Source organism: Nicotiana sylvestris, chromosome 8 (genome assembly GCF_000393655.2).
Source record: "Nicotiana sylvestris chromosome 8, ASM39365v2, whole genome shotgun sequence".
NCBI lineage: Eukaryota > Viridiplantae > Streptophyta > Magnoliopsida > Solanales > Solanaceae > Nicotiana > Nicotiana sylvestris.
In genome coordinates this window covers 203,831,968-203,856,579 of record NC_091064.1, presented here as the reverse complement: position 1 = coordinate 203,856,579, position 24,612 = coordinate 203,831,968, and the positions used below count along the sequence as shown (strand labels likewise).

At 34.8% G+C, this 24,612-nt stretch overlaps 3 protein-coding genes across 3 annotated transcripts; 1 reads left to right on the top strand and 2 right to left on the bottom strand.

Annotated features, from left to right (window-relative positions):
* Positions 1-5,359: 5,359 nt before the first annotated feature.
* LOC104219083 (probable pectinesterase 68) lies at positions 5,360-9,846 on the top strand. The gene is made up of 5 exons (XM_009769716.2): positions 5,360-5,768; positions 6,556-6,745; positions 7,473-7,679; positions 9,105-9,343; positions 9,503-9,846. Exons 1-5 carry the CDS (start codon positions 5,491-5,493, stop codon positions 9,657-9,659), a joined length of 1,071 nt encoding a protein of 356 aa, XP_009768018.1. The 5' UTR covers positions 5,360-5,490; the 3' UTR covers positions 9,660-9,846.
* A 429-nt stretch (positions 9,847-10,275) lies between these two features.
* Positions 10,276-15,008, bottom strand: LOC104219082 (peroxisome biogenesis protein 19-1-like). The gene is made up of 5 exons (XM_009769715.2): positions 14,785-15,008; positions 14,439-14,487; positions 13,916-14,207; positions 11,351-11,667; positions 10,276-10,569 (listed from the first exon to the last, which is right to left on the bottom strand). The coding sequence occupies exons 1-5, from the start codon at positions 14,825-14,827 to the stop codon at positions 10,524-10,526; spliced, it is 747 nt and encodes a 248-aa protein (XP_009768017.1). The 5' UTR covers positions 14,828-15,008; the 3' UTR covers positions 10,276-10,523.
* A 1,670-nt stretch (positions 15,009-16,678) lies between these two features.
* Positions 16,679-20,953, bottom strand: LOC104219081 (pentatricopeptide repeat-containing protein At4g02820, mitochondrial). The gene is made up of 4 exons (XM_009769714.2): positions 20,839-20,953; positions 19,801-20,187; positions 17,986-19,249; positions 16,679-17,887 (listed from the first exon to the last, which is right to left on the bottom strand). Exons 2-3 carry the CDS (start codon positions 20,146-20,148, stop codon positions 17,993-17,995), a joined length of 1,605 nt encoding a protein of 534 aa, XP_009768016.1. The 5' UTR covers positions 20,149-20,187; positions 20,839-20,953; the 3' UTR covers positions 16,679-17,887; positions 17,986-17,992.
* Positions 20,954-24,612: the final 3,659 nt, after the last annotated feature.

The window sequence follows — 24,612 nt, the reverse complement described above, 5'->3', positions numbered from 1 at the left end:
CTGCGGTGATTGAAGGATATTGTGATGCAAATTGGATCACCGGTTCAACTGATTCGAAGTCCACAAGTGGATATGTATTCACTATTGGTGGAGGAGCGGTATCTTGGAAGTCGTCCAAACAAACATGTATTGCCCGCTCTACAATGGAGGCTGAGTTCATAGCCTTAGATAAAGCCGGTGAAGAAGCTGAATGGCTCCGGAATTTCTTGGAAGATATTCCATTTTGGCCCAAACCGTTGGCACCAATATGCATACACTGTGATAGCCAAGCGGCAATTGGAAGGGCTGGGAGCGTTATGTATAACGGTAAATCTCGTCATATACGACGAAGACATAAAACCGTTAGGCAACTTCTCTCTAGAGGAATTATCACGATTGACTATGTAAAGTCAAGTGATAATGTGTCAGATCCACTTACAAAAGGCCTAACTAGAGAGGTAGTTGAGAAATCATCGAGGGGAATGGGACTATGGCCGAGAACAAGTCATTGTGGCGGTAACTCTACCTAGAAGACTGGAGATCCCAAGATCTAGGTTCAAGGAGATCAAACAAAGTCATTAATGACGGTTCAACATTGTCAACAAAATTTGTTTTAGTCCATTCTCGTGATGAGACAATGTTCAGTACCAAGGATAAAGCATTAAGGCTTTTTAATGATTTCTAAATTTGATACAGGGTATATCAAATAGTGTATCTATGAGATGACACGTTTAGGAATCACCTATGTATGTGTGAAGTGTTAGCCGCTTCAAGGAGAATTTTGCAAGGCCAATTCTCTACGCACTTATGAAACCAGGCAGTGTTCATGGCTGAAACGAACACAACAATGAGAACCAAAGACGGTTAAGGGATTGATTGTGTGACTTATGGTTGTCTAGGTATACACTAAAGTTCGACGGTTCAAAGATATCAAATCTACCGATTGACCGAGTATATCCGACATAAGTTCACTACGGAAAGTTCAAAGGGAAACCTACTTATCCAGATGCAATTAATTCTTGTTTGCAAATCACACAAGTTTTTCATGCATACTTCCATGATATAGCCATTCCCCATTCATGTGGGGGATTGTTGAGTTTTTGTTTAAGATGAAATAGTCTTAAAATTAGAGTGAATGGGAAATGGGATTTGGATTCGGATTTGGTCAAATGATCGATCGATTGATTAATTTTTTGGACCAAATTTATTTGTTAATAGTGAATATTAACGTGATATAATCCGTGTTTGTAACGGATGTTTTCCAATCCGTGTATTGTGTTGCAACACTAAGCAACAATGCAGCCTAGTGCACCTCCCACAATGGTGCAAGTGTTCCTCCCACCAAGCAAGTGTATATACCACCATGTAAGTGCTTTCTCCATGATCTAGTGCTTGTTGCACCATGGAAGGGGCGGATTTCTCTCAAATAACTGCTATAAATAGAGCATAAGTTGGAGAGAAAGAAGAACACATCGGAAAAAACACTTGAAACACTCTGTATACACTTAATATACACTCTGTATACACTGGATATACACTCTGCATATACTGGATATACACTCTGTATACACTGCGTATACACTGGAAAAACGAATTGCAATTTGATATTCTCTTCAGTAAGAATTCAACATTGGCTATACTTTGCATTCCTTCCTCTCAGAATTTCCATTCGACTTCTGAGTTGTCCTCCTTATTCTGCATTGTTTTTAACTACAAACAAAGCATCCATAAGTGTGATTTGTTGCCGAACTTTGTGTTCGTTGAAACACTGGGGTTTGAAGTACCGCTACACCAGTGTGTAATTCGTTCTATCCTGGGAGGAAATAATCTATAACCTTGGGTACTAGGAGGGGATTAAATTCCTTAAGGAAACACTGTGAATTCAGTGGGCTCGAATTAATTTCTGTTTTTTATTTATATTTATGTTTATAAGCTAACGTTCTAATTTCCAGAATCATTATTTACAAGTACAGAGGAACAACAATATATATATATCTTGAATAACAATATTAATACGAAATATATTGATATTGTAGATCAATAAAAGAAAGTGACTTTAATAAACTATTCGCAATAATAAGATTTTTGGTGAGGTACAATCAAAGGTGCAAAATAGTTATTTGGAAACTATTTAAAGCAAATGTGTGTTCCCTCTTTCTTCGGTAGAATAACCTTCCCCTCTCCCTCCTTTTCTTTCTTTTGATATATCTTTTTGCTATTTCAAGAGTTTGTTGAGCTCTTGTGCATCAGTGTAATTATCCTTCTCTCATCATTTATAAAAATACTAATTTCATTATTGCTTATGCTAGCAAAACCACTCATCATAGCCATAGTTAACCTTTTGTCTTCGGCATCTGATGAAGGTAACATTTCGAGCATGACCCGCTCCCATAATGTGTCGGGCCATGCGTAGAAGTTTCGGGAACGAATTTATTATCGTGTGATTGATCTGTGAATATTAACGATTATATATATATCTTAGTTTCTTGAGTTGGAGTTTACGTTCTCAAATCTTATATAGTTCGTGCAGGAAATATATTGATTACAGACTAACAGTAGTACTACTAACTTTTCGTTTAGAGAAATTCTTTTTTCATTCTACACACGAATTACTATTAATTGCTCAATGGTTAATTAATATGATTTCATTCTTTTTAACTGTTTGTTCAATGATTTGAGGGCCTACGCCCAAAAATCAAGCAGAATCAACATCCCATCATAAATAACTTTCATGTTTCTTTTAGAAAAATCAATCTTTATACAAGTTTGGAATTTTTGTCTCAACGCCCCTTTGTGTGGAAAAAGTTCTTTTCCCCCCTTTCCAACGTTCGAAAAAAACTGACTTTTAAATTCGAAGGGCCCATTTCCATGAACATTAAAAACAAAACAAAAAATATAAATTACTTATAGTGGGTCCCCACATAGCTAGGGACCAAGGGGAGAAAGGGAAAACAACTATAGTGTATTTTATTAGTACAAAAATGTAGAGACCATGCTAGGACCATTTTTTCCCTACATGCACACCACTATCGCTATTACCCTTATGTATTCCCCACATGCAAATTACTACTCCATAAACATGACCGTTTCAACCTTTTATCTATAAACTCAGAGACATTTACAGCTCTTCATTTTTTGTTTCCCAGTAAATATCTAGTATTCACGTTGAGATCCAACTAATTAAATTCGAATAAGCATAAAAAAATTCCACATTAGAAGGTAAAAAACACTTCCTAAGAAATATAATTGTTTTTGTACTCAGAGCTCAAACCTACTCGAACTTGGAACCCCTTTGCTTATGGTGTAGACTTCATTTAATATCATGTTTCTTTTCTATAGGTGTTGTTTCTCCCTTCTTTTTAGTGTTACTACTTCTTATGATTTGTTCCATCTCAAAAAAGAATGGCACTCCACTATATGTAGTTAATTTCAAAAAAAAAAAAAAAAGTCTATAGCTTTTTTTTCTTTAACAATAGTTTTATTCATGTATTTTTCATGTCTTTAACTGGAAAAGCGTTTGATTTATAATATGTTTTAATGAAGACTACGGGTCCTAGCACTCTCTTAATTAGAACAACGAGAGTACTATTATTTTTTCTATACAACAACAAATATGCTTCAATTCCAAATAAGTAAAATTTGCCTAGATGAATCTTCACTAACCTGTTACTTCATTTTAACTTATCTCAGGCATGTTCATATTTTTTTCTTTAATGCAGCTTATTCGATAATTTAATTAGCTATGGTTTTTTATCTTAATTATCTTCAATTTATGCTTACCTTTTAACAGTGAGTTACTTATAATTTATTTTATGATTCGCTTTAAAAAAAACATCTATACTCAGAATTGCAGGACTTAATGTTGAAGACATATATATTGGTTAGAATATACTGAGTCTCTGACTGGTAGGTAGCAGCCATTTCTAAGACTTTATAACAGAAAAGACTAGAATATAATCAGCATTGCATTTATTCATTTCACGATATAATAATGCATATGGATCTATATTGGCAGTCAATGATTCACAACTTCCTTTTTTTTTTTTTTTCCTTTTTGGTTTCTCACTCAGTGTCCGGTACACACATTGGGGTTACCGATTAAATCCGAATTCGTGCCGAGAAGTTCGACATTGCAAGGTCAAGCGCTCCCTAAGACCCTAACAAATGCGACTTCATACCTATGACTCGAACTCGAGACCTTTGATTAAGGGTGGATGAGTACTTACAACTCCACCGCAACTTTTTGGTGATTTCACAAATTCCTTTACCTTTAGCTAGCGTTTGGCAATAGATTCCCAAATTTATTTTGAAAAATCTGATTTGAGTGAAATTTGGTTTGAAGATGAAAATGTGTTTGGACATGAGTTTTCAAAACATATTTCCCAAATTTATTTTGAAAAAACATGAAATATGACTTATACCCACAAGTTCTAAAAACTATCACAAATATCCAACAGTACCATTATCAATAACATTCATTATATTATCGCAAACCATAGTCCTGAACATAAATAAATTTGATACAAAATTATCATTTTTATAATGAACATGGTACACTATCAGATGACCGAGAAGACGTAGCAATATTATTACAAAATAATAAATGGTGGGCTCTTTTATAAATTTAAAAAGTTTGGGGCAATTTTTAAAAAATGTAATAGTGATATTTTGGCCCAAAACCAGCTCAATGGGATTTTGCCAAAATGTAGGCAAAATCTATGGCCAAACATGTGTTTGCCAAATAAAACCCAAATTTATTTTGACAAAATCTATGGCCAAACGGGTCCTTAATTTAAGGAGGCAAAATTTATAAATGTAGGTTTTAAGTACTGAAGTGTGAAAAACTAAAATTCAAAACTTATTGGGTACTCAAAAAAAAAAAAAAAAAACTTACTAATCCAGTCTATATGTTCTGAATTTCTCCAAGAACTCACTATTCAATAAATTAGGTATAATACAGAATAATCGAATTCTCCAAATGCATTGATACCCGAATATATTGAATTGTAGAAAATAATCTCCACTGACCAGTTACAATTGGATTAGAAATAGATCTTATGTTTAATTTTACCTATGACTCATGTTAGTAATTAAAATACCGATATTGCCATATAACTAAAAAAACATTTTTGAATTCATAAAACCTTTCTCTCTTTTAACTTTTTATATTTGTAGAGTAATAGTATTTTCCTTTTCTTATTTTCTTCTTGAATAGTGTATGATTATACTTTTTGCTGCTAATCAGCACAGAAATCTAAGTTACAAATGATCAAAACAAATATAAGAGTCCAAGTTCTTGACTTTTGAACAAAATGGTCACGCATATATAACAAATTAATTATTAGCACATTATATAATTAATTAAAGGCGAGGGAACACCGAAAATATGACCGTTGCAGATTCCAAATTCTCCACACATATATATACTTCCTTCACTTAATAACATTCTTCCCCAGTTTCCCAACATTACATTCTCTCTCAAATTCTTTCAGGATACTAAATTCTATTTTAATGGCTGTTTTCAATTATTCTTATTTTACCATATTCACCATTTTCTTCGTACATTACTGTTTATTCTTCTTCTTTTTTGCAGAGTGTAGCAGTGTATCAGCAGCGTCCAGTTTTATGAAGCACCGGCGCCATAAATGGATCGGACCTTCAGGCACTCGCCATATCTCAGTTAACGTTAATGGTTTTGGAGATTACCAGTCAGTTCAGGCTGCTGTGGACTCTATTCCACACAACAACCGAATGAGTGTCATTATTGACATTTGCCCTGGTTATTACATGTAATTATTTTCTTCCTCCTGCCCATCCTCTTCTTGTTTAACTACTTTCACATGTTAGCATCTTTGGGCGTTTATTTTCTATATGTACTAACAGTGTGTAACCAAGAAAAAAAAAAGCAATCAAGTCCTTTACTAATTATAAAATTATTATGGGGTAAATTACTTTTTTAGATTCATTTTATATAAGCTGGTCGTGCGTAAAATATACTCCTATTTGTTTTCGCGGTTACTAATTCCTCTTTTCATGGACGATTATACGTAATTGTCATTTAGGTGATTTGATAATATAAAACTTTTTTTACATTGTCACGTTTAGAAGTTAATTCTTTTTCCTTAAAGAGAGTTGAAAGATAGAATATAAGACGTGTATTTAATGATTCACACCTTTCTTGAACAATGCAAGTGCCTTCACACGCAAAAAAAAAAATTGTGAAATTCAGATGGTATAATTCATTATCTTATAGGGATCTTTAAACAAATAGCCGTACAGATTCATTGTTTACTTTTTCAAGCATGTATACATAGATTATGCACTAATTATGCATAGTTATACATACATTATACTTATATCATATATCCGTTACTATTTTTAGTACAAGCAGTTTTAGGTTAATTCTTCTATCTTTCTTATATACCATGCAAGTAGAGTATATATCTACATATAGTGACATTTATTTTTTTTGGTTCAAGTACGTGAACATGTTTAATTCGTACATTTTCATTTATTGACCAATTCACGGGTGTCTGTCTCTCTTGTTTTAATGGAAATGTGTTTTGCTGTACGTAGAGAGAAAGTGGTGGTGCCAGAAACAAAGCCATACATAACATTTCAAGGAGCAGGGAGGGAGGTGACGATAATAGAATGGCATGATAGAGCAAAGGACAAAGGCGCAGATGGACAACAGCTTCGTACCTATCAAACTGCTTCTGTCACTGTTTATGCTCCTTTTTTCTCTGCTCGAAATATTAGCTTCAAAGTATGGTCTTTTTCTCCTTTTTCTTTCTTTCTTTCCAGTAAACTTTTAGTAAACAAGAATGTGTGTGTGTGTGAAAGAGAGAGGCAATTTTGCAGTTGCATATCACACTGTGTGGCCAAAGTTGGAAAAATACAACACTAGATAAGAATGTCAGAAAACTTTTTCAGTTTGCACCAATCAGAGAATGAATTTAAGTTTTTATACAATTTGTATTTTTTGCAAAGTATAATGAATTATAATATGTTATTTACTGTCTTTCTAGGTTATAGTTTACGTTAAATATTGATAATTATCTATAGTGGTTTTCTAGATAACTTGGAGAATATATGGAAAACCCCAACCTATAAAACCTTATCCAATCTCTATGGACTTGACTTACAATTTAAAGAATTTTACACAATTAGTTAATATATTTTAGTCTGTGACAGCTAATCTACTTTATTCTACAGGTTACTTATTCATTTTTATAGACAAATCTCTCTATAACAGTTTTGATTCCGATATTTTTTGACTGCTATAGTAAAATATTATTATAGAGAACATATATTATAACATAATAAAAAAAATAAGTTGCGATAAAAATTTGACTTTTATAGTGAATGGTTATTATAATAAAATATTGTTATAGAGAAGTCTGATTGTATATATAAGTTTTACCACAATATTAAAATTGTCACAAGAAAATATCTCATTTTTTGTTGAATGTAATGGCAATTGGCTGTTGTAGAACACAGCACCAGCACCATTGCCAGGAATGCAGGGATGGCAAGCAGTGGCATTTCGGATATCAGGCGACAAGGCTTTCTTCTCCGGCTGTGGATTCTACGGCGCACAGGACACTCTCTGCGACGACGCCGGCCGCCATTACTTCAAAGAATGTTACATTGAGGGCTCTATTGACTTCATTTTTGGCAATGGTCGCTCCATGTATAAGGTATATATCTAAAACGTTAATCTACTCTTATATATGATTATGGACATCAGATGGGCGGATCCAGGATTTAAACCTTTTGAGTTCAATTTTTAAATTTTTTAACATTGAATTCATTATATTATTAAAGTTATGGGTTAATATCTACTATTTTTGCAATTTTAATAAATTTTTACATGTAAATGTTTTACTCTGCATCGAAAGTTATGAGTTCAATTAAATATTTCGATTATACACTACATCCGTCCCGTGGGAAATCCTTATTTAATGATCTAAATTTTTAAGTTGGGTTACGTCAAAAATGAATCTTACAAGTGTGAGCACAAAGTAATACAATTTGTTTTAAAAAAATATATCGTGCATCGGAAAAGATGAGGAAAGAGAAGATAAAGTAGTACCTAATAGTATGCTACAAGAAATTTTTGAAAAAGTGAGATATAATTTTGCCGATTTGCTAAAGCTGGAATCCTTGTCTGTTCTTGATGTCTGTAGCATAAAAGGAGGATTGCTTTTTCCATTATTTAAACGTTCACGACTAATTAAAAACTAACACTACTAGGATATGGGTGCTGTATAAACTATGCTACAGCTATTTACGTCCTAAATAATTACTAGTAGGTTCCTAGTGCAGATGCCATCATGCCAACATATCAAATTTTCTGGGTTCATATTTTAAACATTTTTAGAAAAATAAAATTTCATATTTAGAAACTATATGAAATGTATTAATAAGCTAGAAAATATATATGAAAATATAGTCAAACAAAAAAGCGAATCCTCAAATAATGACTCTAATAATTTATTTATATCCCGACTCACTTGGGATTGAGACATGATGTTGGTGTTGTACTGTCCAAATAATATAATTAAGAAAAATGTCTGGGAGAAATTCAAAAATAACCAGATTTACAAGTGGTCATTCAAAAATAGCCACAGTTTCAAAAGTAATCGAAATTTAGCCACTTTTCATGTAAAGATAAATTTGACCGAAAACACTATTCAAAATCCGGAAAAATACTCCAGTATAATATACTAGAATTCCAATATAATATACTGGAACTTCAGTCCAGCATAAGTACACTGGAATTCCAATATACTTATGCTGGAACTCCAGTATATTATACTAAAGTTCCAGTATAATATACCGGTCCAGCATAATATACTGGAGATTAGAGCACCAATGCTCCAATATTCAGTATATTATACTGGAACTTTCCGCGTGTTGGAGTTCCAGCATAATATGTTGGAAGTTCATACACAGGTGCATCAATCTCCAGTATATTATGCTGGAGCTTTCCGTGTTGTAGCAAAATAGTGGCTATTTTTCAATGACTTTGCAAACACTAGCTATTTTTGAATGATCAGTCTAAAAACTGGCTAGCCCGTGCTATTTTTACAAAAATGTAACATATGCTTGTGTTGGCGCAGGACTGCGAGCTGCATTCAATAGCCACAAGATTTGGGTCCATAGCAGCCCAAGATAGAAGATCCCCAGACGACAAGTCTGGATTTGCATTCATAGGGTGCAGGGTTACAGGGTCTGGCCCACTTTACGTGGGCCGTGCTATGGGCCAATACTCCAGAATTGTCTATTCCTACACCTACTTCGATGACGTTGTGGCCCATGGTGGCTGGGATTACTGGGACCACGTCAGCAACAAGAACAAGTAAGACAGGAGACATAGATTATCATTGATAGAACACGATTATTAATATACCCGCTGGTATTTATAGTTTAATCAGTTCTTGTTGTATTTTAGCTCTTTTTTGGGCTTCCAATATTCAGTTAAATCCTAAACTGGGCTGGGTTGTATGACAAATTCCAGGACTGCATTTTTTGGAGTGTACAAATGCTGGGGGCCAGGAGCAGCAGCAGTGATGGGAGTATCATGGGCCCGTGATCTGGATTACGACACGGCCCACCCATTTCTAGCCAAGAGCTTTGTCAACGGACGCCACTGGATTGCTCCCTCCGACGCTTAAACATTTTTTGCACAGAATACTTACTGATCTTACAAATCTTTGTTAATCAATTCTTTAATTCCATTCATTTTGTTTATATTAGAAATAAAATGATTGTAATCATAGTTATAAAGGTAATGATAGTGATCTCTTTGTACCTTTGTTTACTTATGTTTTCTCTTTTATCTTTTGTCTCCCTAGTAGAAATTCCATTCTTGTATCAACACAAAATATGATTATTGGACTCTATATATTAACAAGTGAAAATCATCGATACAACTATCGAGTGAATCAATTTAGATAGTCTTTTGTGACTCCGGTAGCAACTAGATCAAGTAGTCACTTTTGTTTAAAATATATATACAGTTTATAATATATTTAAAAATTATCCAATTTCGCTCAAATTTCAAGACACAACGTCCTAGAGTTTAAACCTCAAAATTTAAACTTCAGGACATTGTGTCTTAAAGTTCAAAAATTATGTCCAGAAGTTCGAATCTTATATCATAAATTTTAAATTAGTAGTTCAAAAATTCAGGATATCGTGTCCTAAAGTTTGAAAATTATATCCTGAAGTTCGAAAATTTGAAGTTTGGGTGAATTGGCTAATCTTTAAATACATTGTAAACTGTGGATATATTTTAAATAGCGGGCTTAAAGTGGCTATTGATGCACTTGGACCGTTCTTATTCCACCATTTTAAGAATTACAACCATTTTGTGGTCTAACAGGGACTCCTATGTGAACACCAAAAAAGAAAAGGAAATAAGGCACCGAGATATTAAGAGCAATAAGATTACAAGTAGCAAAATAAATGTTGTATGCAAACTGTGACAAAGGTGACGAAAACAAGCAGGACATTCAAGCGGGGGGACATTTCAGTTTTCACATAACACGGCAGTTCTGTTGGCCCTCCAACATCTCTGGGGATCTGCAAAACAACAAGAAAGATAGCTAAATATACCAAAGGATACACAATAACATCGTTGTCTAATGAGTATTTACTAAACATCAAACAGCTCTCGCATTCTATCTTCAAAAACCGTTGATGGTAGAGATCGTGCGTATGATTTCAGGCAAAATCTTCAGTTAATTCACACATCTGATTGGATTAATTGGTATGTCAGATTGTCTATACGGGGTTTTGTATTTCCTTTTTTCTTTTCCCGTACCGAAAAGATCTTAATGCATGTAAGCCGCGGTTCAAATTTTACAACTATAATGCCAATCTTGATCTGTGTCCACTTGTAAAAAATAATCAAAGGTATGAAACTTCAACTAAGTGAGATCACTATCAAAAGCTAAAACTTTAATTATGTGCACAATAAGCAAACCCAAAATAATCTAGGAAAAGTACTTTCACACTTCTAAATCACACCCGAATAAAGGAAGAGGGTTGTGATACGTCGATGACCAGCGTAAACTTAGTCAAACTATGAACTGCTCTTAACTGTTATAGAACAGAATGTCTACTAAGGGTTCATAAGCCGACTCTGACTAGTTTGATATTGAAGCATAGTTGAGTTGAATTTAAACCACAACCCAATTTTTTTTGGGAAAGCCATGCATAGGTCAAAAACCTTGGCAAAATAGCTCTCTACAAAGGAAATCAGGAAAAAGGATACGATAACTCCAAACTCTAACAACCACTTAGTTGTCAGTATGCAGTTAACTCAATACGAACAAAATCCTGAAACTGTTAGAACACTTACAGTTGTCCAAGAGATGATATATCAAAGTCTGGAGCAAGCTCATGAACAATATCATTTGGCGGTTGGCCACATTCTTGCATTTTCTGCATAAGCTCTACAATTTTGTTGAAGTTGCTAGGTTCAGTCTCGTAAACTTTGTTCAGATCTCTTATAAGTTCATACTGGCGTCTGTAACGTTCATAATCTTCCGTGCTCAACTTAGCTTTGTTGTCCTCCAACCATTTAGGATATCTTTCTTCAATTTCTTTCATGGGTTCATGAAGGATTTCCTTTGACAAAAGCTGTTGCATCATGGTCTCTACTATCGACTCCATGTCCTACGACTCAGAGGAACAGAATAATCATATATCCACTTAGAGCAAGTGAAAAGCTACAGGATAAAGATGATGCGTAATGAGAACACGTAAAGGAGAAAAAAGCATCAATAACTTCTTTATAGTGACACTCGACCAATCATTCAAATCCAAATCCAAAGCTGTGAACACCATTCGTTGATGCTAGAGAAAAATACCTTGACCCTACCATGCAGCTTCTTGATCATAAAACTTAATCCAGAATTACATTCAAAAAAAAAAACTCTCAAATTTCCATGTATTTTGCCAAGTTAGCTTTAACCCTTAAATTGATGAGGGTATAGCCTATAGGAAACATCACTGAATGTCTTCAAAACATGAGGAGATGCTCTACTGAATCCAAACATGAAATGTCTTTTTTACATTTTTCAGGCTCTACATTTTGCTTGTCTCCTATTCACCTATTTGGAACATATAGATCAAGAAATGGTTTTATGATCCCCAAAATATTATAGTAACTCCAGAAAAAACAAGCTTAAGATAATACCTTTCATATACATTTAATTTTCATCACAAATTCCAATAATGGAATTAATCTATCTTCTTAATTTATGTAACAAGCAATCAAAGTCTCTGGGATCCCTGTGAATAATCACCAAAAAAGAGTGCAGAGAATAGACTAAAGCAGGGATGAAATCCGCCATTACAGGCATGCTTTACAAACACAAACTTGCGCACATGAAGCATACACCACAAGTAAAAGCGAGAAACTTATCTTTGGCCCCACAGTGAGAATCTTTTTTCAAGGAACGTAAGGAGATGCCTAAACAGAATTTGAATGTAGGTTAGCTATTGGAGTCATAAACTAAAGGATTGCTAGACTCAAATATTAAGCAATGTTCTCTATGAATTATAGGGTATTGCTGTAATTCAGGTTAGCCTTGTCTTAGTAATTGATGCAAGGGTCAATTGATCTCCCAAATTCAGTCTTTTCCTCAGCAATTCACCTTTCAAACACCAATATATCCATATTAAACCAAAAGAAACCTTCAAAAACTTTACTCGTAGAATAATGCTACTCCACATTGTAGTAGATATTGTCTTCTCCACCTTGATCTCTCCTATTCAGTCTCTGTCCTTTCCTCAAGCAAATTGTTTGAATCTATCCAAATGTATCAACTCTTTTATTACTAAGAGATTACTGTCATTAAATTCCAATATTCTTCGAACTTGAACTATGAGAAAAATGTGTCAGAATGCTGCCTCAAGCACCCAGATACTCCTTAACCTCAATTCATGACCGTACTCAGTTGGCATTTTTAATAGCAGGAAGCAACTAGATGACATAAAGCACCCGCTCAAAACTAAAGCTCAACAGCCAAAATTGCAATTAATTTAAAACAGGATAAAAGATCAATAGAAATCCAGCTAAGTACAGAGATTTTAGAGCAAAACGAATTCGGGTCTACATTTATAAAGGCTTTTAAAGAATTCACCCGACGAGTCGTCAAAGGGGTGACTGTTCTTTAACAGCACAGGATAACAATGTTTGGTCATATTAACCCACTGCACAACACTTCGATGCACCAAAGCAATCCTTTGGTAGGAAAAAGAAGATGAAAATACGGCAAAATTATTTCTCGAACAGTCTAACTATATCAGTGTATCAACCCACACCCGCCTTACTGAAACTAAATAATTTAATAAAGAAAACATTAAATAAAAATCCACCATCTGGGAATGAAATTCCTTTGACCGCTCGTTTCGAGCTTCCAGTTATTCTGGATTGCTAACGTGGTTCGATGACGCCGATGGAAGGAACCACTGGAGATTCATCCAACTGCTTCCTGGCGTTGTAGGCACTAGAATGGAGTCCTTTATTTTGTCAAAAGCTTTCTGGCGGGCTTCATCCCATTTTCCGGCTAAATTTTGATTTATAAATTTGTGTATCGGCTCGCAAGTGGTTATACAAGAGAAAGTCAAAGTTTGATGGGACTATTGATCGCTACAAGGCTCGCGTGGTAGCCAAAGGCTACAACCAGCAATAGGGTATAGACTATGATGAGACATTCAGTCCAGTTATCAAGATGGCATCAAGGGCGATTAGACCATAGCCTCCTTGCAAATACCTGAAGAGGACTTTGCATTCAACTATGGATCTTCATAAAGAGACGTATATTTTTGCAGTTCCCATGTTCAGCATTTTACAAAAAGAACTAAAAGCCGTAAAATCACACACCGTTAACATAGAAGAAACATAAAGACAAGATACCTGAGATCCAGAAAGCTCCTCAAACTGCTTAACCCACTCCTCCATCATTGCATCATTCCCCAAGCTATCTACACCAGGTCTCGGCCCGGCCACTGATTCCAATCCTTTAACAGCCTCTCTAGTCTGTTCCCTAAGCTTATCAAGAGCTTCAGCTACGTGCGAGTCTTTTGACTCACCGGAAGCCTTTTGCTTCCCCTTTTTCTTAGCATTCCTATCGGGCAACGTCATCCCTAAGCCTTGAACCTTACCAGGCTTAAAAGAACTATCTTTCTTGTCCTCCCCATCCCCACTTCTACAATCAAAAAGGCAACCCTTTTAAATTCACAGCTCAAAATTCAACCCCATTAGCTTAAAACACAAAAAAGGAAAAAATAGGGGGTCCCGCATTTATGCGGTGTCCCCTCTAGGGTTTGATATAGACAGTCTAACCCTTATGCAAGCATTACTGGCTGCTTCCACGGGTCAAACCCATTAGCTTTAAACACAAGTAAAGATAAATAATGCCACAAGAGAAAGTAGAAACCTTTGAGAACCAGAAGCTAGATTGAGGCTCTGAAAATCATCCAAAGCACCTGAAAAAAATGAAAATTAAGAAAAGGGCAACGTTGAATAATCCAATTCAATTACATATATATCTGATGTATATGACCAAAACAACAGTTAAAGACAGATACCTATTTGCAAATGGGGAAAAGGGTAAATTTAAATAACCCAATTCAATTCAGTTATATGTAGTTCTAAGGTATATAGTAATTAAGAAAAAGGGTAACTTTGAATAACCTAATTCAATTCATTTAAATGCAGTTCTAAGGCATGTAATATATATATATATATATATGATAAATGAGTAAAAGGGTGAAGATACTTACTGTCAAGAAGTTGGTCTAAATCATCAGAGTGGTCAGTAGCCATGGATGAAGTATTGTATATGTTGTTGGTTTTAGTGTATTCACCTAAAATATCAATAAAAATCCAATCTTTTTGACATAGAAGATGGGAAAAGGGATAGGAACATACAAGGTTTGGGTTCAAAGAAAATTGTACGGCGCCGTTTTGGTCTTAACAGCCGACCTTCAGTTTTACTTCCCGAGACAAATTTAGTTGGTAAAGGTAAACTACCTTTTTATCGGGTTTTACAAGAAAGTACGTAAAGGCTATTTTTTCCATTCTTTTTGTTTTTTTTTTTTCATTTTTAACACAATTTATATTTATTTTGTCTCAAAATATTACTCCTCCGGTCCACAATAAGTGACCAATTTGCTTTGGGCACACCCATTAATTAAATATGAAATTTTAGACGAAAATAGTTAGTGTGACTAAACTAACCTTCATTAAATGTTTTACCATAGTTATAGTAACACTTACTTCTCTTTTCAAATGTGAGGAGTAAATGACTTTTTAGGGATATGCACATAAAGATAACTTTGAAAAACTAATTTAATTTTTTTTTGATTATATAAATGAACAATTATTTTGGACCAAAATTAAAAAATAAATTGATATTTTTGTGGACCGGAGTACTGATGTTTTGTAGTTTTCGACATTCAATCATAGCAGTGAATTTTATACGATTATTTTTCAAGCAAAGAAACTCCTGGACCTGTAGTATCTGAATCTTAAATTAAACTATTATTCTCGAGTAATCAATATTAGCTTCCTCGCAATCCGTCTATTTTGTGCAAAAGCATCATTTGATAGTACAGTAATCACACGCAATTAGCTTTTTGTCTATGAATGCATTTGAGACTAACAAAAACAATGATTGAGAAACCAAACATAAATTGGATAGGATTAAAATTAAGCCCGTTTGATCATAGATGTTGGCTACTTTTTTAAAAAAAAAATTAAAAACATTTTTTGTTCATGAAATTTTGTAAAAAAAATTGGATTTCTTTTTAAGTTCCCAAAAATTGGTTTATGGCATTTTTTGGATGAAATTTTTTCTTCTACTCACAAAACTTCAACTTTTCTTCAAATAAAATGCATTTCCAAACACAACGTCAACTTCCAAAAGTTATTTTTCAACAAACTTCAAAAATTCGTGTTTCAAATTTTAACCAAATTTATAAATATTCAGATGTTTGTACTTTATTAGGGACAAAAGCCTTCATTTCTTCAATTAGAGTACAATGTTCTTTCCATGTGGAGAATCATATGAAGATTATGGTGGACAAACATCCATTTGGAAATTCAGTGCCCCTTAACACACCTCAATCTGGTTGCAACCAGTAACTTAACACTAACTTAAAGAGAAATGTACTCGCTACACAGAGCATTTGCTCCCAATTGGGGAACAAGGGCCCAAAAGAGTTTAAAAGAGTTGTAATTCTAAAAAAGTTGAACTTCAATACACACACGATGTAAAAAAATTACACTACCAAATCACCTAAAAAGTAACTACTGATAAACCATCCATAACAAGTGCATAACAGTTCCAGTATCACCTCTGTTTTATTATTATTATTATTATTATCTTTTGCCCTTTTATGTTTCAACAATACTAAGAGGGTCTTCACTCTTCTGAATGAAGAACCAATATTGTTTAGACATAAGCCAGATGGACAGTTGAACTTGCTGTTTCAAGTTTCTTGAAATTCCAAACACGTACATATAGTCAACTATTAATAAATTTCATACTTCAGAATTCAGAATGTGCCATTGGCATGCTAAAATATGCAAGATCGTAATAGTCTGATAGAAGCAGTCTCCGATAGAGAGCTAAGATAAGATTCTGAATTCAAATTCTCAAAAATAGGGCCTATATCGAGTCATAAAAGTGTACGCCTGTTATCATATTATGATTTAACACAGAAGATGCATCCAGCATCTAAATGCTTAATCCGGAAATAAAGCTGTCAACAACACCATGTTTGAAGAAAATAGATTAGTAAAGAGAACCACTGTGATGGAAGCCAAGGGGAAGGGGAAATCAATGACAGTTATGAGAGTTCTATCATCCAGGAGTGAACTGAGAGTATCTCTGGTGCAGATAACACATCATAACGGAACCAAGGGTAAAAGTTAAGCCAGTTCAAGACAATGATTGCATTTAGTTTTTTTTTGGGGTGTGTGTGTGTGTGGGTGGGGGGGGGGGTTCCAAAGAGGGCTAAAAGAAATGAAAAATTGAAGGGTGTGCCTTTTTCAAAACTATGGAGTGACAAAGATGAGAATTCCATTCTTAAAGTTATACTCGAGTTCAAGGAAGAAACAGGGCTCGTCCAAAAAAACAAATATGAATGCATTTTATGATTTTGTATACACTTGCTTATTCTGCAAACCATAGTGATCAAGTAAGAGAAAACGTTAGAGGTTTGAGGGAGAAGTACAAAAGAATGATATGCAAGGTGGATGGAGTCCCAAAACCCCGCATGACATGGAGTTGTTCCACTTCTAATGAGAAAACCTGGTTGGTCTCTGAATGATATGGGGTTTAGAGACCATCCAGATTTTCTCACATAATGTAACAACTCTGCTTCTTGCGGGGTTCTAGGACTCCATCCACCTTGCAAATCATTCTTTTATACTTCTCTCTCAAACGTCTAACTTTTTCGCTTACTTGATCATAAAATGCACCCATATTCTCTTTTAGATCAAGCCTTATTTCTCTCCTTGAACTTATGGATAACTTTAAAAATGGAAATCTCTTCATCACTCCATACTTCTGAAAAAGGAGCACCCTTCTATTATCATTTCTTTTAACCCTCTTTGGAGAAGCTGGCACCCCCTAAGTTTTCTCTTCATCCCGGGTTGGTGTTTCGCTGTAATGCAACCTTTTACCCTTCTTCTCGCCATTGTCTTTTTCTTTGTACTTCACTGTGTTTCTTGATATCCTGGTTTTGTCTATTTTAGGCTTGTTCTTTCAGGCCATCTGTTTCAAGCGCTGCTTTTCGGAAGGTAGTGCTTCTCTTGGCTTAAACAGGAACATTTGTGCTTCTTTGTCCATAGAGAAATCTAAGATTCCTACTGAATGTTCTGCCATTGTTTTGAGTGAAGAAGAAATTAAACCCTACATTTTAAAAAGAGAAAATGGTAGAAATTGAAGTACATCTGAAAAATGGAAAAGGTCAAACCTTGTTCTTAAGCAATAGAACTTGGAACCTCAGTCACAGTCATCTTGCTAGTTAATGTAATTAGCTTTTGAGTCTCCTCATCCATCTTCACATTATCCTTTTTCATCCTCTCTGCAACTATCATTGGCATCTTACCCGCTTTTGCATAAGTTCGGAGAAGTGCATTATATATCTCTGTATTACCATATTTAGCATGTCGAAGGGTAACTAGCAACTGCTCTGCCACCTGAACATTGCCCTGCTCTTCAACTACATGAAACATCTCTTGAACCATCTTTGCATCAGGATCCCATTTTGAAACACTAGTAACAGCTTTTTTGAAATATTCTAGAACTTTACCCATTTCCTTTTGCTTCAAATAACCCCATGTAAGAAGCTCCCAAGTGGTGTAGCTAGGAGAAACGCCTTTCTGCACCGTTCTGTTGTGAAAATCGACAGCCTTTTCCATCTCATTTTTGTTAATGTCAGCAGCAAGAAGTAAATTCGAAATCCTAGAATCCCTCGTCACAGAGACAGATTCCCATTCAGTATACAGATTCATTGCTTCTCCGAACTCATCCAGTTTCAATAGAGAAGATATCATACAAGTATATTCTGCATCATTCAATTTACGGAAGATTGACTTCATCTTCTTCCATATTCGCAAAACTTCATCCTTGCTCTCTAGATTTGTATGCAAACTAAGGAGAGAACCATATGCAGCTCGAACCTTTCTGGAAATCCTTTTCTCCATTTCTCTCAAAGTTGACTTTGCTTTATCCTTAAGTGAGCTTTTAATATAGATGTTTGTTAATGTGCTAAATGTTATCCAGTCAGGATCCAATTTTGCCTTCTTTAGCTCGAGGAATGTTTTCTCTGCAGCTTCAACATCATTCTGGGATGCACAAACTGCCAACTCCAGGTTGTATGTGACAATATCAGGAGAGGTATTTTTCTTCAATTCCTGAATCAGGCGGGGAACCTTCTCTAGTTGCCCTTGGGATATGTATAAGGAAAGCATATGATTATAAGGAAGAGCGCATTTCAAGAAACCACATTCGGACATTTTTTCCATCAAAGCCTCAGCTTTAGCAGTATTCTTGTGCTGGACATAGTTGTGGAGAAGGGCGGTACAAGTGGTCTGGGCCTTCAGTTTATCAGGTAGGTCTTCAAAGAACTTCTCTGCACTGTTCATACCACGAACTTTTGCAATCAAGTCCAAATGAACTGCATAGTCACCATGTAATAGTTGGATATCATCCTGTACCCTCATCCATTCACAAACCTGTAAACATAACCCCATCAGCTTGTATTAATTTTAACAAAATGAGAACAGTGGAAGAAATAAATAGCATGCTTGAAAAAAGCATTTACAGCATGTTTGCCATTCTTAACATCAGTAGCACAGTTTTTATTAGCAATAATCTAAGAAATTCCAGGAAGCTTGAAGACTCCAGCAATTCTCTTTATAAGTGAAGGCTCAGTAGCAATTGTGAATACCCTAACAGATATTCACCTTCTCAATCATAAGAGACCATTTCTTGGACTAGTAACCATCTTTTCAAAATCCAATGTAGCAGCGTGTACAGAGAATTGGAATTTGTGTTCAGCAATTTAACCACGTAGAATATTTCACTTGAGTACTCAGTAAAAGAAATGGATAGTTTATAGTTCCAACCCCCCCCCCCCATCTATGCCATTTCCATGAAAAAATATAAAAGCTAGAAAACAGTCAGCAAAAGGTATTCCAATGCTGAAATACACTACCACTATAAGCTAAAGAAAATAAATGATTCAAACCAAAATCATGAAACAGTTAATGTGGAGGATGAGAACCTCAAGGGCATGTTTATATCGTTTGTGTCTTCGCAACTCCCGAACAATACGATTGAGCTCATACTTGCGGACAGGGTGCCCTTCTTCCTTCCACTTGCGTATAGCAATGACAGCACTACGCTTTGCATAGATCAAGCTCAAAAGCCTCTTCCCTAGCGTGTCTCTGCCACCAGTACTTATGGTAGTACTAGAACCACCTTTTAAGCTTGTGGTAATACTAGTGCCACCTTCTAAACTTGTGCTAGAGCTTGTGCCACCTCCTAAACTTGTGGACTTCACTGCCGTTGCAGCTTCAGTCGATAAAGGGCGAACAGCAACAAAAGATCGCCGAACCAAACGGAGCAACATTTTTATTCTTAGCACAGACAAACTTCTACTTATCAAGGTCTGCATTGAAAAGAAGAGTTAACATGACATAACCATGTAAAGAAAAAATACCAAGATAAGGCACATCTATAACACACCATTTTAAGATATTTGAGTCAAACAATCTTTGTAACAACAAATTATACATAAAATGTACTTCACCACATTTTTTAATGAGGGTTGTGTTCGGGCCAGCTTAGGCGTACCTCAAACTATTCCATTACACCACATTGTCTAAACAAAAACCCGAATAATAGTAAATGTACTTTCAGACCTGATATTGACATCTTTAACTACAGATTTTTAATGCTTAATCCATGACCAATGATTCACCAGCCCTAACTACTGATTCTTAATATAGCTACAAATTGCTCAATGATTCAGCAGACTGCTGATATTTGTTTAGTTCTAAGCAGACTGCACAAAAAGCACCCACAACGGGCCTTTCAAAAAACTACAAATATCCAACTTTTTCTAGATTATTGCCAATTTTCAGTTGTAAGCATAAACACCTGATATTCAATTTTTAGGTACCAAATAAACTTTCAGTTTTGGCAAACCCACCAAAAATACAAGCTGTAAGTTTAAACTGACTGAAAAAACTTAGGCTTATGATTTATGAAGGAGCTGAGAAATGAAGAAATAAAATGATAAAATCAGAAGAAATCATACCTAGTGAGTGTGTGATTTCGCAGGTCAATTTGCTCGCCGGCGAGAGCTTGTATTCTCAATTTTGTATCTGAGTATAGCCGAAATAGGGTTTTAGGGTTTATTTCGATTTCTTCCACTTGGCCCATTAAACAACAAATTTAATCTGTAATATTATTCTCTTTATTTAATATAAAAAGTGCAGCGAGCCCTATTTGGTTGCCTCATTTAACTTATAGTTATTTTTAAAAAAAAATTTAACTTATACTCATTTCTTAAATAACTTAAAGCCCCATTTTTTCTTCTTCTTCTCAGCCAAAACCTGATACCAGTCGTTATTGCAAATCCAATTCCGTTGCTTCCTTTGTTTTCGATAACTGGTGCGTATTGTCAAAATTGGAAATGTCGGATACTTGAGCAGCCACTAACTGAGCAAATAGCAACATCTAATGTAGGTTTTGAAATTTAGGCTACAAGTGAGTTTTTCTACTACATGATGTGTGAGTAAAAATTTTATGAGGGCTAAATTTACAAATGAACTAAATAACTTCAGCTCGCCAGGTTCGCCAGTTACAAAAATAAAAACTTCAACTCTTCGCCAGTTACAAAACAAAAACTCGCAAGTTATAAAAATAAAAACTTCAGCTTTAGAGCTGAAGTTCGCCAGTTACAAAAACAAAAACTTCAGTTCTATAACTTCAAGCCCAGCTACTAGAATGCTGAAGTTTTGCGTGATTGTCTTTGCTACTTCAGCCCAGTATGCTGAAGTTATGCGAAAAAGCAGGTACGTTTGCAATTTTTTTTTGCAAAGCGGGCACAAGTTAAAACGTGACACAAAAAGCGAGTATAGATGCAAATGCCCCTTATTTAATCGGTACTCCCTTCGGTCCAAAATAAATAATTTTTTGGCCTTTTTTTGTGGTCCAAAATAAGTTATTTTTCCAGATTTCAAGAACGTATTAATTATTTTTTTCCTACATTGCCCTTGGAGTAAATAGTGTTGGAATATGTGTTAAGAGTATTTATGTGAAAAGATAGTAAAGATTAATATGGTCAATTTCATTGCTAATTAATGTTAAAAGGTGAATTTCTTAAGGAATTTTTACACCATATAGAAAACCTTAGTACCCTATTTATTTTAAATAAATACCATTTTAAAATATTACATCCTATAGATACCTTTTATACTTTATAGCCAAATATCTAATTATAGTTACATCCTACATTTAAGGCACCATATATGCTAAATAATATTTTTCTCTCTCCTTTTTAGTCTTTTCTCTCACATAATCACAGTAAAATTGACTAACCACGTTCTCTCTCTTTTTGCATACACTTTACTCTTTCTCCCTCAACCCACGATTCATACCTCTCCTCCCACCCAAATTCTCTAGTTCTCCTCCATTATCACTCCATTACAATCGCCTAGGGTAAGTTTAATTCGTTGATTTTGATAGACGAAGAGCAATTGGTTCAACTGTAGCGGCTCGATTCTGCTTTGGCAGTGGTCGTTGAAGTAGGGTTCACAGCTTTTGCGTAATTCATGGCTTCGTTTGTGGGATTTGAGGGTTGGGGATTGTTTGTAGTTGTTGTAGGAGGTTGGGCAGATGTGTTAAGGGGCTGACCAACCAGAATTAATGGCTGGCCGCCGGCCGGCAAAGCCATCAGGCTGCTTCTCTCTCTAGATCGCTCAAATCGCCTATTTATATTCAGTTGTATTCGAATGTATATTTCAACTGTATTCACATGTATTCAGTAGCATTAATTTATATATTGTAGATGTATTAAAAAGTTATGCGTATTCTCTTGTATTCAGTTTTAATCAGTTGTATTTAACTATTTTATTCAGCATAAGTTAGTTGTATTTTGTTGCATTCAAGAGTTTTATTCAGCTGTATTCAGTTGTATTTTGTTGTATTCAAGTGTTTTATTCAGATGAATTAAGTTGTATTTTGTTGTATTCAACTGTATACAGTTCTACTCAACTGTATTATTCATATGTATTTCTCTTTAAACAGCTATATTTATTATGTATCTTTCAAATACAGATTAATGAGGGATCGTTTTAGTTCGTTGAGTTAATTAGGAGAATATCATGTTGTCACACCTCCTTTTTCGCCCGCGCCACCGCAAAGGGGCGCGGAAGGGAGTTTTTTCCAATTAAAGGACAATCGAAACGACATTTATTTATTTATTTCAGAGTCACCACTTGGGAGATTTATGGTGTCCCAAGTCACCGGTTGAATCCCGGATCGAGGAAAAGAATGACTCTTGTTTAACAGTCTGCACACCAGAAATCCGGATAAGGAATTATGTTAACCTAGGAGAAGGTGTTAGGCATTCCCGAGTTCCGTGGTTCTAGCACGGTCGTTCAACTGTCATATTCAGCTTAATTATCTGATTTTATACAATTATGAACCTACGTGCAAATTTTTACTATTTACCGCTTTGTTATTATTTATTTATTTTAACAGAGAATTACAACATTGTGAAAAATCGTATCTCGAACCACGTCACATCAATGTACCCGTGGTTATCGACACATTTCGACTCTGTTGAGATTTGGATTTGGGTCACATAAATGTGCACCCGAGTTTAAGAAAGTAAATTGTTAAAGGCGCACCTAAAGCGACTAGCGTATCATTATTTTGGGTAAGGCCGTGAAATTTGCTAAACGGCCGATCTCGAAGTCTATACAATTATTAACCAATTATTGAGGGCCCCGCGACTTGTGCATTTTATTGGGCGAGACTCATCTTGTTTATTTTAAAAGGATAATCCTAAAGTGACTATATTTTTTTATTTAAGTTCGTCTCTAAAAAAAGAAAAATTCTAATTAATTATATGCTTGAAAAGGCCGCTACTTATTTATCGGATTAAGACAAATGCAAACTGAAAATTGCAATCGAGACAAAAGGAGATTGTTTCATGCCTTATTCTATAATTGAATATTACTAAAATTGAAATTATAAATAGAATACGGAATTTACAAATAATATTACCAAAATAAACTAATTATCCTCTAACTAATTTAGACCCACATTGTTAGATGAATTGAACCGTTGGAATTAATTGTTTACAACTATTTGAAACTGGAATTAACCTTAATCACTAATGCTTATTCGAAAGTTTGTTAAACTTAATCGTTAACTCGTCTTGTTTGAACTCAACTCATGCCTATTGGATTAATGATCTTAGCAATTACTACTATGATCCTAACTTAAAATATAGTGGGCCTACTGATTCTATGAAATTATTGGCCATTTTTTATTCTGCCTAATATTTACAGATCTCCATTACTAACATGATTAAAAATTCACAAGCTTTGACTCATTTCTATTCCGGTTTGCATGAATTCAGAGTTATACTTCACTAATTAAACTAAATTAAAATAATCTCCAGTAATGACTATCTATCAATTCATGTATCCATAGGCATATAGAAAACAATTCAAACTACTTACAATAATTCTAAGTACAGTCCAATTTTCAGTATAGTTGTACAATGTAAATACATGTTTAAGATGAGCATAAACATATACAATATTTCCTAATGTACATTCTAATACATTAATTGAACACAATTTAATAGGCAAGCTGTTAAGCCTTTTAATTCAGCATTTTTTTGCAGTTTGAAGTCACCTCAGAACTAATCTCAGAAATGTGTACCTGGAAAGGGACCACAAGGAAAAGGAAGAAAAGGATCAGCAGGAGCAGTAGCAACAACACAGCAACAGCAACAGTAACGGAAACAGAACAACCCAGTAACATTGTTTAATAAAACCAGCAGAATTCCAAC